This window comes from Hyperoodon ampullatus (assembly GCF_949752795.1).
Source record: "Hyperoodon ampullatus genome assembly, chromosome: 17".
NCBI classification, from domain to species: domain Eukaryota; kingdom Metazoa; phylum Chordata; class Mammalia; order Artiodactyla; family Ziphiidae; genus Hyperoodon; species Hyperoodon ampullatus.
In genome coordinates, this window is record NC_136930.1 from 46,235,676 (window position 1) to 46,250,462 (window position 14,787).

Genomic DNA, 14,787 nt, shown 5'->3' on the forward strand with positions numbered 1-14,787 from the left:
ATGAAGAGAGGCAACTCTATATAGTGAGCACTAGTAACATCTAGTACAGTTAGTTTACATTTGATTTTTATTTATTGCAATGGGATGGATATTGCAGGATGCCAAAAGATAAAGACGTGCCAAAAGAATGCTGTAGTAGCAAAGATAACTCCAGTATTAGTCCCCATTCTTGGTACTGTTGGTTCTTCTGAAACTGCTGTAAGTAATGACTTGAGATCAAGATCTAGTTTTTACAATACTGAAGGGTAAGGTTAATAATATGAAGAAAATTCAAATACAGAAGTATCCTCTCAAAGGAAAGAAATTTGCTGTATGTAGTGTTTCAAGGAATACCAATTCAATTTTGTCAGTGGGATTACAGGGAGATTTTTTTGTATTCTCTTAGGTGGCAGTGAAAGGAGATTAAAAATGGGTTAACAGTGAAAATATGTGAAAGCATACTGAGAAACCCTTAGTTGAACATTAGAGATTACAAAGTACATAATAAATAGGATAATTTTTAAAGGGAGGAGCGAAATATCAGAAAATCATTCTTCTGTTCTTGGATGGAAGCTGTCTACTTTGGTTTGTCATCTGTTTGATCCAAGAGTCGTTGGTTAGCTCTTTCTCTCCAAAGACCATTTGTTTGTAGACTCCTTTTATTTAAGGTCTCCTGATGGAGCAGATTTCCAACAGTCCATGCAAAATTGTTTGTGTCTTTTTAATTGTGAAACATAAGTCCAAAGATCAACAGTTTGAGGCTTTTGTTGAAGTGCTAATTGTTAACATGACTTATTAACAGTCTTTTCCATCATAACTCTGAGGTAGTTTTTCTGTCCTATCTCTTCCAGAAGACTAAATCTGTAGGTTTCAGGTCATAGAGTGTTCCTTAGAAGGATGTTTTGGAAATCCTGCTTGTACCGGTTGATGTTAAGACTAAGTGTATCACATGATTCCTTTGCTGTGCTTAATCATGTTAACTTGCAATAACGCTGACTCTAGGGTCAGAAGTGAAATACTAAATGCCTGGGCAGCCTATTATTAACTTATAAGGGAAAGCTGATAGATCTCCCCAAAAGTTGATTTTATTGTTTTGAAGGCTAATGACAATGGAAATTGAAGGGTCATTGAGAATATTGTTAAGTTACTTTTACTTAAAAAATTCCACTTGTTTTTTTTCTACTTTTTCTGAAGCTTGAGGATGATATGGACAAAGATGTTTTCTTGTAAGCTACGTACTTCTTATTGGCGCTTGACTGGTCAAAGCAGTTGATATGGACTTGTGAAATAGTGAAGGCAGTTCCTGCACATGAATATGTTTCCAGGTCCAACATAGATAGTCTTCAACCTGAGTGGTCTAAAATTGACTGCATTTGTCATGTATCTTAGAACCACCTTAAATTCCTTTTGGCTCAGAAAAGGGATCAATAAATAAAGAAAAATTATGATGATAGATTGCTTGTTCAGAAAATGCATTTAGAAAAATTAATAAAAGTACCAAAGTGTTTATTGCCAAGTAAAGTTTTTATTAAAACATAACATATGTAGTGAAAAGTGCACAATTTGAAAATATACAGCTCATTGAATTGTCAGACAGTGAATATATCTGGAAATCACCATTGAAAGCAAGAAGCAGAACATTACCAGCCCTCCAGGATCTCTTCCTTATGCTCCCTTCCAGGGAGGACTGTCTACCACCCCAAGGGGTGGCTTTTATCTTGAATTTTTTCTAGCACCACATATTATTTTTGCCTACTTATATTTAGACTTCATACAAATAGAATCACATGGTATATTATGTCTATATTATTTTGCTTAACGTGTTTGTGAGATCCATTCATATGATTGCATATAGTTGTATTTCATTCATTCTCTTGATTGTATGGTACTCTAGTATCTGAATATACTACAATTCATTTATGTTTTACTATTACTGTACATTGCAGTTGTTTCCAGTTTTTGGCTATGAATAGTGCTGTGATATACATTCTGATGCCATTATTTTTTCTTATTACTTTGGAAAATTTTGTAGTTATTTGTGAAAGTGAAGTACTTCAGCTATTTAAAAATATTTTCAAATGTTAAATCTAGTTACTATGTCAGCGTGTCTATGTCTCTAGCTTCCTATTTATTTATTTGATAATGCTATAGATACCGTTTCTTGAGCATGCCCTACTGTTTGATGTTTTGGTGCCTCTGCATCTGGCCAAGAAAGGGAGAAAAGGCATTCCAGGGAGAGGAACAGGATGATATGATCAGATTTGTATTTTAGAAAAACAGTAGAGTTGTAATAGTCACTTAGGCAGCCATTTAGAAGTTCAGAGGAGAGACCTGCTCTGTGACTGGGATGGCATAAACATCCCATAAACATATGACATATGTTTATTCTTTTTTTTAATAAAAGGACATTAGTCCGTTCTGTCAGCGGATTAGTAAAGCAGTGGCTTTTATACTTTTTAAAAAAACTTCCATCCATAAAAAGAAATATATTTTGCACTATAACCCAGTATACACATACCTACATAGAAATATACATATATATGTATAATAGAAACAAGATTTATATGAAATCTTACTTGTACTCTTTCCAATGCTGTGATCTATTCTATTTCATTAATAATCATGAGTCTTGGCCTGCTAAATTGAGTTTATGTCTTTATATTGGGTTGCACTCTGCAGGTTGAAAAGCACTCTATAACGTGTGTGACTGCATTTAATGATCACATTTTATAACTGCATGCCATGAACTTGTAGAAAGCACAGCTTCAAACTCATTATCTAATGAAAGTTAGTGTTATGGAAATCATGAAAGTACACTTCTAAGATGAATGGGAAAACACCAACAGCAACAAAAACCTATGTGGCTGGGCATAAAATTACCAGGCACAGCAGGATTACTAGGAGCTAACAGATTGAAAAATTTCTGTTTTCTTAAAGAACTCAGAAGTGAAGAAATTTTACTTTGGAAAACAGTTCAATGAGTTGCTTTGGTGAGGATGGAGAAAATAGACATGAAAAATTTGGATAAAACAGCTTTTTGAAATAAGAAAGTGGAAAAAGCAATATTTCTAAATTGATATATTGTTGTATATGTCTTTTAAATATTTATTTGTCATAAAAGTTTTAAATTAAATATGAGTACATCTTTGACTCTTTTATCTGTATCAGGGATCTGCAAAATATGACCTATGGGTCAAATCCTGCCTGCTGCCTGTTTTTGTAAATAAACTTTTATTGGAACACAGTCAGGCTCATTTATTTGTTTATCTATGGCTACTCTCACATCCCTTTGGCAAAATTGAGTAGCTGTGACAGAGACCCTATGGTCCACAAGGCTTATAATATCTACTATCTGGACCTTTGCAGAAAAAGTTTGCTTACCTCTGATTTATATCACTGGAAACTTATGTATTTACCTTTATATTTATAAACTTAAATATATAAGCTTATATATTTAAGATTGTTTAGACCTTTCATTGTATTTGGAGTTTGGTTCTGACAGTGTTGTTTTGGAGTGGAACAAACAAAAAACCCAATGAAATAGAATGCAGAGTCCATAAATAGACATTTGCACATGTGAGAACTAAGTATATGATAGATTGCTATCACAAATCAGTGGAAGAAAGGATGGTCTATTTAATGGTGCTGGGAAAATAGTCTCTATACGGAAAAGATTAAAATTAAGTTCTTGCATCACATCACATATAAAAATAAACTTTAGATCGATTAAAAGCCTAAATGTGAGAGGCAAAATTATAAAGCTATTAGAAGAAACTGTAGAATTTTTTGTGACTGACTCAGGGGTAAGTAAGGATTTTTATTATAGCCAGCCACCAAAACCAGGAACCATGCAGGGAGAAACTGATGTATTAGAATGCAACAAAATTAAAGAATTCTGCTTAACAAAGAACAGAATTAGCCGTCATTTGTCAGACTAGGACATTTGCTATGCTCAGCTTATAAAGAATTAACATATAGGCTTTACAGGGTTCTTCTGCAAATCAGCAAAAACAAATAAACAACCCCATAACTCCCCACCCCACCCCCGCCCCACCAGGAAAACCAATAGAGTTTTGGTAAAGGACAGCCTGAATAGGTAGTTCATAGGTAGGGCAGTTCAACTGGCTAAACTTCATTAGGAGTCAGAAAAATGTGAACTTAAAAAAATAAAACATCAGTTCATATCTACCCAAGCTGCAAAATTTTAAAAATTGAATAATATCATGTATAGGCAAGGATAAGAGAAAACTGGAGCCTTCATACCCTGCTTGCAGGTGTGCTAACTGGGTTAAGCCATTTGGAGGGAAGTTCAGAAATATTTAGTGAACTTGAGTATGTCTATTATATTTCTGTGTACATATCTCAGAGGAAAACATATATGTGTTTATAAATATCTCATTACAGAAATATTACAATTTATTGGAAATATACAGTAATGAATTATAAAGGGCCAACTTATTTATTTACTAATTCTTTTTTTAAATTGAAGTATAGTTGATTTACAATATCGTGTTAGTTTCAGGTGTACAGCACAGTGATTCAGTTATATATATAAATCTATTCTTTTTTAGAATAAAGTGCCAACTTTTAAAAAATAAAGGGATGAATAAAATGTAAATAGGGAACATTATACAGCCATTAAAATGTGTACACTTATAGTTATTGGAGCTTGGATTCTGCAGCAACACTGAATTTCGATCTGGCTTTACTTACTAGCAGTGTGACTGTAAGTAAAAGTAGTTTCTCTGTAGAATAGAATAATAGTAGAATATTTATAATAGTACCTATCTACCTGATACACAATAAGCACCATATGCATTAGCTATTGTTTATTCTATTTAGATTTTAATACAAAAATGTAAAGACTGGTTCCTGAGGGAAGGGAAGTCACATTGGGGAAGGGAAAATAGTTAATTAAAAAGGGAGCCAAGCATGGATCAGTGCAACCAAGCTCATGATCAACTCTATTTTGGATACCTCCGGTTTAAAAAAAGAGAAAGAAAATTAAAAGAAAGGTGTGCATTGTAATCTATCCTAGGAGGAGGTGAGAGCATGTATAAAATATAAATGCCCTATAATGGATGCACCATCGTGAGTCTAAAGGATGAGTGGCTTTAGCAAAAAGAGGGGAAAGAAGCAGTGCAAAAAATGAGGTTGAAGGGGTGAATGTATGCGAGAACATTCAAGGCTTTGTATGTCTTCATAAGAAGATTTTTCTTCTTCTTAAAAGCAATCAGAAGCCATTAGCGTATTTTAAGCAGTGAGATGACAAGATAATTTTTCTGTAGTACGCAGAAGGGGAGAAGTGTGGATGTGAGTAGCCTAGCCAGGAGGCTAGGTGGGCATTGATGGTAACAAGGCCTATGGTATCGACAATGGATTCAGAGACAAGCGGAAGGATTCAAGACACATTTAAGAAGTAAAATTGAAAGGGCTTAGATTAATTATGCATTTGAAGGAGGGAGATATTTCTAGAATAATTCTAGATTTAAGGCCTGCATAATTAAATGGTGGCACAATTCACTGAAATTGTGCACTGGAAGGAACACTGGAAGGGAATTTAGTTTAATAGGAAAATTAGGAGTTTGCTTTGATACGCACTGAATTCCAACTGGCATTGAGACTTCCAAATAGAGATGTCAAGTAGGCAATTGAATATTGAAGCTCAGAGGAGAAGTTTGAGCTGAGGATTTACATTTATAAGTAATTTATATATAGGTGAAAATTGAAGTCTTAGGTGTGGGTATGATTGCCTAAGAAGACATAGAATGGAAAGAGAAGAGGGGCCTGAGTCTTGACCTTCAAAGGAGAAAGAAAATGAAAGGCAGATACAGGAGGAAAACCAAGAGAGTGTAATGAAAGCCCAGTGGGCATGTGGACATAATTTCAAGTATTGTTGAGAACTCAGTAAGATGGAGACTAAAAAAATTTGTCCATTAGTTTTAGATACTAGTTTTAGATACCAAGGGAGATCCTTGGTAAACTTTGTGAGAATTAAGAAGTAGACTGGAAATTAGATTAGATTGATTGAAGAGTGACTGGGGTGAGGAAGCAGAGATAGAATTTGGCCTATGTATAAATGGGAAGGGAAGAAATGCTCTTTTTGGCAAGGAGTATAATTTAGCTCCCGAATCTACCTGTACACCACCACTTCTACATATGGTAGTTTCTCATATTATAGGACTGGAAGGATGAATACACAAAATCTCTCTGTAAGTCCTCTCTTATCGCCTCAAGCTGTTGTAGTCTAGTCCTGTCTGAATTTCGGCTTCTCTCCCTCTCTTTGCTCCCTACAGCTGAGAAGATTTGATCCTATCCTACTGCTGTATTCTCTGGGATTACTACAGTTGTTATGTAAAAGAGCTTTAAATAGCTCTAATCTAGCACTTTGGGATACATAATTACTAATTTTTCTGCTAATGTGATTGGCCTTCTCCCTGTTTGTGAAATGGGGTTTCTACTTCCCTTGAGGCACTATATCGTAGAACAATTGACTTAACTAGATTTCTGCTTTTTGTTCCAGTGTGACTTGGTAACTTGCCTAGTACAGTGCCTCTAGAACTAAAACAAAACATTACTCTAATTTTCTTCTTCTTTCTCTGTTTCCCAGTGGGGTTCAGCCATGTGCTGAAAGATATGCCAGAGATCATAAGTGTGTACACAGGTATACAGTAGAAATGTATAATATACCTCACACATAGAAAGATAGTTCTCCTAAATGGTTGGGAGAAGCTATGATGCAGAGTTCATTCAGTGGTCCACTTAAAATCATGCTTGCTCTGGTACATGTTTATGAGCTTGAGTTTCCTGTAGTGGTGCTTATTTTGTGTTAACAGAGATTCACTTAAACCTGGTGGGAGATCATCAGGGAAAAATAGTATGTTGTCTGAAGTTATAGAAAAAAATTGAGAAAACTGGCACGGCTATTTGAATTTACTAATATTAGGTGTGAAAAAGGAAGTCTGCTTTTGTGGGTAAGTAGGTAAAAGGACTTACATAGATCTATTTTTAATCTACCTACTGACTTTAGATTAGCACTTTGAAACTAACTTTTTTAAAAGTCAGGCTTGTTTGAGGTATAGTTTATTTGCAGTGAAATTCACCTTTAAGACATACACTTCACTGAATTCTGGAAAACATACAGTTAAATATCTACCACCATAATCAAGACAGACTATTTCCTTCACCTCCAACCGTTCCTTGTGTCCATTTGTAGTTAATCCTCTTGCTCTACTCCAGCGCCTAGCAACCATTGTTCTGATTTCTGTCCTAATAATTTTGCCACTTTCAGAATGTTATATAAATGAAATCATATCATTTAAAAGTGGGCAATCTGCGACCCATAGGCCAAATCTGGCCCACCGCCTGTTTTCAGTGCCCATAAATAATATTTTATTGGAACACAGCTATGCTCATTCATTTATATATTGCCGTTGGTTGCTTTCTGGTTCATGCTTTTTAGATTCTATTGAAGGTATGCTTGCCTAATCTAGCTAAGTAGTCTTTGTTTAACCCAAGGCCTCACTTTTTGTCAATGTTTTATCTAGAAGTTTTATAGTTTTAGTCATTTTATTTAGTTCTGTAATCTATTGTTTACAGTTCTGTAATACATTTAGTTAATTTTTGTATAGGTGTGAGGTATGAGTTGAGGTTCATTTTTTTACACATGGATTTCCAGTTACTTTTTTTACACATGAATTTTCTGTTGCTTTAAAGGGCTATTCTTTATCATTGAATTACCTTGGCATCTTTTTAAAAAAGTAATGACCATTTAAGTGTTGGACTATTCTGGACTCTGTTCTGTTCTATTGTATGTGTGTTTATCCTTTCATAGTGTCTTTGCAGCCAACTAATGTCGAGACTATTGAATAGATTTAAACAGTTAGTGAGACCACTCATCCAATGTTTTCCCATCTTTTTGGATTCTTAAGATCATTCCAGTTGAGCTTCTGTCTCAATGATTTGAAGTTCTTAGGTTCTGGTTTCACTGTGTAAGTCAAATCAGTCTTTTTGTGAAGCTAAATGGTTGAAAAATAACATTGTAAACATTTTACGGTATATGATTGAAAATATATTGCAAATCGTTGGTAGAAATTTTACAATTACAGTTCAAAGAAGTATCTTAATTGTATTGTTTCTTAAATTAGCATGTATATCAGAAGGCAGAACTAGTTACAACACTTTTATGATGTGATGTGCCATAAAAGATGTTATTCTATAAACAGAAAATTAAATGTTTATTCTGTATTCTCCTATGGATTTTTTTGGATATAAAATTGTGTCCACAGATCGTGGTAATTATTATTATTTTTTTTGAGACATCAGGAAACCAAATTTTTCTTATCTGTGTTCTCTGCAGAAAACTTCATCAGCAGTTTGAAATGTATAAGGAGCAGGTAAAGAAGATGGGAGAAGAATCACAGCAGCAGCAAGAACAGAAAGGTGATGCTCCAACCTGTGGTATCTGCCACAAAACAAAGTTTGCTGATGGATGTGGCCATAACTGTTCATATTGCCAAACAAAGTTCTGTGCTCGTTGTGGAGGTCGAGTGTCATTACGCTCAAACAAGGTACAGAATGAAAATTACACTTCATAATTGTCTTATACTTAAGCTTATCTTAAATAAAATAGACAACTGAAATTAATATTCAGGTTAATCAATGAATAAGAACCTTCCTTAGTGTCTTCAGTTCAGATAAAATAATTTAAAAAATTTTCCTCTGAATTAAAAAGGTATTTGTCTCATTGTTTATGTTCTTTAGCTTATGATTTTGTTTAGACTCATAGGGTCTTTTTTTTTTTTTTTTTTTTGCGGTATGCGGGCCTCTCACTGTTGTGGCCTCTCCCGTTGCGGAGCACAGGTTCCGGACGCGCAGGCTCAGCGGCCATGGCTCACGGGCCCAGCCGCTCCGCGGCATGTGGGATCTTCCCGGACCGGGGCACGAACCCGTGTCCCTTACATCGTCAGGCGGACTCTCAACCACCGCGCCACCAGGGAAGCCCTCATAGAGTCTTAGACTTTCAAAAATGAAGAGAATTTAGAGATCAATTGGCCTAACTCCTTATTTTAAAGGTATAGAAAACTCAGATCCAGAGACAGTAAAATTCATCTTGAAGTCATACAACTGATTAATGTTTGGGTTGTGTCACAGCTTTTTCGATTACTTCACATAATTTTATAAACTTGGTAGATCTGCTCTTCCTTTGGCCTCCGTTTTCTTTCTTTTTGAAAGAGGCTCTTTCCGGCTTTGAGATTCTGTGTTTCATAATTTTATAGATTTTGAGGCTACTTTACTCTTTATTTTTGTTTTAACATTAATGAAATCAACATTAGACTATGGAATTTAAAGAAGAAATGTTAAGGCTGTATTTTACACCTGTACTAGATTTTTGTAGTTTATCCATCCACTTCAGGGAATATATTAATATTTCCCAAAGAATGCTATGTTGAAATTAGTAAAAGCAGTATTTTAAATTGTTGTCTCACTAAGTTTTTTATAATTTGTATTTATCTCCTTCGTAGTATTTTATCACTCAGTTCCTAGGTAGCTCAAAAATATGAAGCTGATGTCTTTACATACATTACCTAGACATAATTATGGGAATTTGTTCCCCTTTGTGATTTCACTTCTCCATTTTCTCATTGTTTCCCTTTTCTCATTGTTTTGTTTTGCCCAGAACTAATAACTTTTCTTTATTTTTCCTTATCTTTCTCCCTGGTTTACCTGCTTATTTTTCTTTTCCTTGACTAGTTGCATTGGCTAGAAACTCCAGTGTAATTCTGATTGGAAGTGATGAGAGAAGCTATCCCTATTGTATTCTTATCTTGGAGAGAAAGCATTCAGTCTTTCACTATTAAGTATTATGTTAGCTATCATCTCTTCATAGATGTTGTCTATTATTAATTTGCTGAGAGTTTTTGTTTGTTTGCTTGTTTACCTCAGGAATAGATGTTGGATTTTGTTTGTTCTCCATCTATTGAGATTGATTATATGTTTTTTGTTAATATGGTGAACTACATTGATTGATTTTGAAATGTTAAACCAACTCTATTCCTGGAATAAAACCCATTTGGTTATGATGGATTATATATTTTACAAATTAATGGATTTGATTAGATAAAATTTTGTTTACAATTTTTGCTTCTGTGTTCATGAGGGTTGATATCTGTAGTTTTCTGTTCTTGCAGTGTCTTTCTTTAATTTTGGTATTAGAGTAATGCTGGCCGGATAGAATGTGTTGGGCAGTATTTCCTCCTCTCCAATGTTTTAGTAGAGTTTCTACAGAATTAGTATAATTTATCCTTTAATGTTTTGAAGCCATCTGGGCATACAGTTTTATTTTGGGGGGAAAGTTTTTAAGTACAGTTTTAATTTCTTTAATAGATATAGAGTTGTTCAGATTATCTATTTTTTTCTTGAATGAGGTTTGGTAATTTGTATCTTTCAAGGAATTTGTTCAGTTCCTCATAAGTTATTGAATTTATTAGCATCTTGTTCACAGTATTCCATTCTCATTCTTTTAATATCTGTATAATCTGTAGTGATGCTAGCTCTTTCATTCCTGATATTGGTAATTTACATCTTCTGTCTTTTTCCCTGCTTAGTCTGACAGATATTTATCAATTTTATTGATCTTATCAAAGAACCAGCTTTTTGTTTTATTGATTTTTTAAATTGTTGATTTCATCTTTGATCTTTATTATTTCTTTTCTTTTCCTAACTGTAATTAATTGTCTCTTCTTTTTCTGGTTTCTTAAGGTGGAAGCTGAGGTCATTGCTTTGAGGTGTTCCTTCTTTTCTGATATAGGCATCATGTGCCATCAATTTCCCCTAAGTACTGCTTCAGTGACATCCCCCAAATTCTGATATGCTGTCTTTTCATTTGCATTCAGTTGAAATACTTCCTAATTTTACTTTTCATCTTTGACCTATGAATAACTTAGAAGTGTGTTATTTATTTTTTAAATATTGGGGGTGGATTCCAGAGATCTTTCTGTTAATGATTTTTAATTTAATTCGGTTGTGGTCCTAGATATACTTTGTATGCCTTGAATCCTTTGAAGTGTACTGAAACTTATTTTATGGCCCAGAATATGGTTTATTTTGACAAACGTTCTGTGTGTTCTTGAAGAGGGTGTATATTCTGCTATTTTTTGACAGTGTTTTTAAATGTCCAATAGGTCAAGTTGTTTAATAGAGTTGTTCAAGTCTACTATATCCTTGTTGATTTTCTACCTATTTATTCTATCAATTATTAAGAGAGGGGTATTGAAATATATAACTAAACTTGGATTTGTCCATTTCTTTTTACAGTTTTATTGGCTTTTGCTTTATGTATTTTAAAGTTCTGTTTTTAGGTGCATAAACATTTAGCATTATTACATCCTATTAAATAATTGGCCTCTTTATAATTATTAAGTGACTTTATTCCTGGTAATATTCTTTGCTCTGAAATCTGTTTTGTCTAATCTTACTATAATCATTCCAACTTTCTATTGGGTAGTAGTAACATTGTTTATGTTTCCTGTTCTTTTACTTTAAACTAATTTGTGTCTTCATATTTGAAGTACTTTTCTTATAGGCAGCATATAATTGGGTATTGCTTTGTTAGCCAATCTGACAATCCCTGCCTTTCAGTTGGGTGTTTAGATAATTCATATTTAATGTGATTACTGATATGGTTAAGTTTGATTATATCATTTTGCTCTTTTTCTACTTTTACCATCTGATCTTTATTTCTTTTTTAGTCTCCTTTTGGATTAATCAAGTACTTTTTTGATTCAGTTTTATCTGCTTTGTTAGCTCATTAGCTTTGTTGACTCTTTGTTTTGTAGCTTTGTTGGCTCTTTGTTTTGTTATTTTATTAATTGCTTAAGGATTTGTAATATACATCTTTAAATGATCACAGTCAACCTGAACTGATATTATACCATTTGGTGTATAGTATAGTATAAGAATATATAATAGTGTACTTCCATTTCTACCCTTTTGGACTTATATTATTGTTATCATATAGCTTACTTTTACCTGTTTTATAAATCCCACAATACACTGTTTGTTTGTTTTTTGTTTAAAAGGCTTATGTTTTAAGGAGTTTTAAATAATAAAGAAATATTATGTATTTACTTGTGTTGTTACCATTTCTGGTAGTGTTCATTTCTTTTTGTAGATCTGTATTTCTGTCTGGTATCATATTTCATCTGCCTGAAAGATTTCCTTCAATATTTGCTATAGTACGAGTCTGCTAGTGATGAATGCTTTCAACTTTTTATGCTAAAATTTTTGCCCTTGTTTTTTTTAAAAAATATTTTTGCTTGGTATAGAATTCTAGTTTAACAGTTATTTTCTTTCAATATTTTAAATATTTTTGCTTCACTGCCTTCTCCCTTTCAGTATTTCCAATTAGAATTGTAATACCATTCTCATCTTTATCTCTCTGTATATAATGTGTCTTTTTTGTCTGATTGCTTTTAAGATATCCTTTTGATCACTGGTTTCGTGCAATTTAATTATGATGTTTCTTGGTTAATTTTCTTCATGTTTGTTGTGTTTGGAGGTTTTTTGAGCTTTTTGGATCTATGTGTTTATAGTTTTCATAGGCTGTATAGAATGTTGTCAGTTTTTTCTTCATATATTTTTACTGGCCCATCCTCTCTCTCTTCTCCTTCAGGGAGTCTTGTTACCCATACACTAGGCTGCTTGAAGTTGTCCTACAGCTCACTTATGTTCTTTTTTATTAAATAAAATTTTAATTTTCTCCATTTTCATTTTGTTTATGTTTTATTTCTATGCCCCAGGTTTACTAATCTTTTCTTCTACAGTGTCAAATCTGCTGTTAATACCATTCAGTGTATTTTTTCACCTCAGACATTATAGTTTTCATGTCTAGAATTTCAATTTTAGACATTTTTTTATCTTCCACAGTCTAGTTAACTTTTTGAACGTGTAGAATACACACTCTGTAATAATTGTTTTGAAGTTCTCCTATGCTAATTTTAACATGTTTGTCAGTGTTGGGTTGGTTTTGATTGATTATTCTCATTATGGTATGTGTTTTCCTGACTCTTTACGTGCCTAGTATCTTACGTTGAATATCAGGCATTGAAAATTTTACTTTGTTGGGTGCTAGATATTTTTTCATTCCTATAACTCTCCTTGAACTTTGTTCTGGAATGCAGTTGTTACATGGAAACAATTTGACTTTTGTATCTTGCTTTTGTGATTTGTTAGGTGGAACTGGAACAGTGCTCAGTTTAGCACTAATTATTCTCTTCTACAGAGGCAAGGCTTTCCTGAGTGCTTTAACCAATACCCCATGATTATGAGTTTTTCTTGTCTAGCTGGTAGGAACATCTACTGTTTTCTCTAATCCTTTCAGATGATTTTTTTCCCCACTCCTGGGTATTTAATCACATTCATGCTCACTGATCATTACTAAGTTGAACACTTGAAGGGTCTCTCTGTAGATCTCTGGAGTTTTCTTTCTCTGTTCACCTTTCTCTTCTCTGATAACTTGTTCAACAAAAGCTAGCTGTGTTGGCCTCCTCAGGCTTAGTTTGTTCTCTTCAACTTAGGATGTCTGCCAAGTGAGTTTCAGCTGCTCTGTATTACTCTGCTGCATGGAAAGCCTCTCAAAACAGTAACCTGGGGCAATTGTAGAGCTTATCTTGTTTGTTTCCCATATTTCAGCTGGGCTTTTTTGCCTGATGTCCATTATCTTGAATACCATTCTTCATACATTTTGCCTATTTTTTGTTTGTTTGCTTGTTTCAGGCAGCTGAAGGAATCTAGCCCTTGCTACCCCATTTAGGCCACAAGCAGAAGTCTGTAATGACATCTGAATATAGTTTGCTTAAAGATATATTTTCTGGTTTCTAACATATGGTCTCTTTATGCTGAGCAAAGTTCTAGTCAATAAGTTAAGTACAGTGAAAAACTGGGACACCCCTTGAACATTTTTTGTATTGTAATCAACTATAAAACTCTATATATTGTGGATTAGCCTGATGTGGATGATTTATGGAAGAAGAAAGGAAGCAGAGAGAGTAACCCCCATGTTTCTCATATTTTTTCTTAGATCTGAGGGAAATGTTAGGGACTAAACATAAAAAATAATTTTCATTCATAATTTACTTGGGAAAGCATTCCATATATATATATATATATAGCCTGTATTCTAAATGAAAAGAATAATGAGTTTAATTCCTCTTTTCAAATTGGATCTTCCTACGTATACTCAGTTGCCTTATGTACTAGAAGAAAGCTTTTGCTCACAATAGATACTGAACACATTTTTTTTTACTTTTATTTTATTTTATTTTTTTATACAGCAGGTCCTTATTTGTTATCTATTTTATACATATTAGTGTATATATGTCAATCCCAATCTCCCAGTTCATCCCACCCCCCCACCCCCGCTTTCCCCCCTTGGTGTCCATATGTTTGCTGAACACATTTTTTGATTTATCATAGCTCCAAAGGATTAAGCTCAGTGCATTTTGGTAAGATTATTTTTATGAAGTAGAATAATGACAATGTAAATATTTTATAGCTTAAAATTTAGTTATAAAGCAATTTAAAAATTATTTTAGTAATCTCCTAAAAGAACAAGATAAAATAATCTTTTGTTTTAATTTTAAGGGTCTTTCATGTGCAGCCATCCTTAACAATTAATTAACTCTTCTGAGGTGCATTTAGGATACAGAGAGAATAAATGAAGTACAGGACTATGGCATACCAGTATAATAAGATTTTATGAAATATTGCTTTCATTTATTTTCTTATGATGATACTCCTTAATAAATT

At 33.5% G+C, this 14,787-nt stretch overlaps 1 protein-coding gene across 14 annotated transcripts in view; it reads left to right on the plus strand.

The window, feature by feature from the left end:
* RIMS2 (regulating synaptic membrane exocytosis 2) overlaps positions 1–14,787 on the plus strand; it is a gene marked incomplete at both ends in the record, with an annotated part of 562,776 nt that overhangs the window by 111,666 nt on the left and 436,323 nt on the right. For all 14 annotated transcript variants that reach the window (XM_079722698.1, XM_079722697.1, XM_079722700.1 and 11 more), the window contains one exon: positions 8,339–8,549. In XM_079722698.1, coding sequence (XP_079578824.1) covers positions 8,339–8,549 — 211 coding nt within the window. The remainder of the gene's footprint in view (positions 1–8,338; positions 8,550–14,787) is intronic.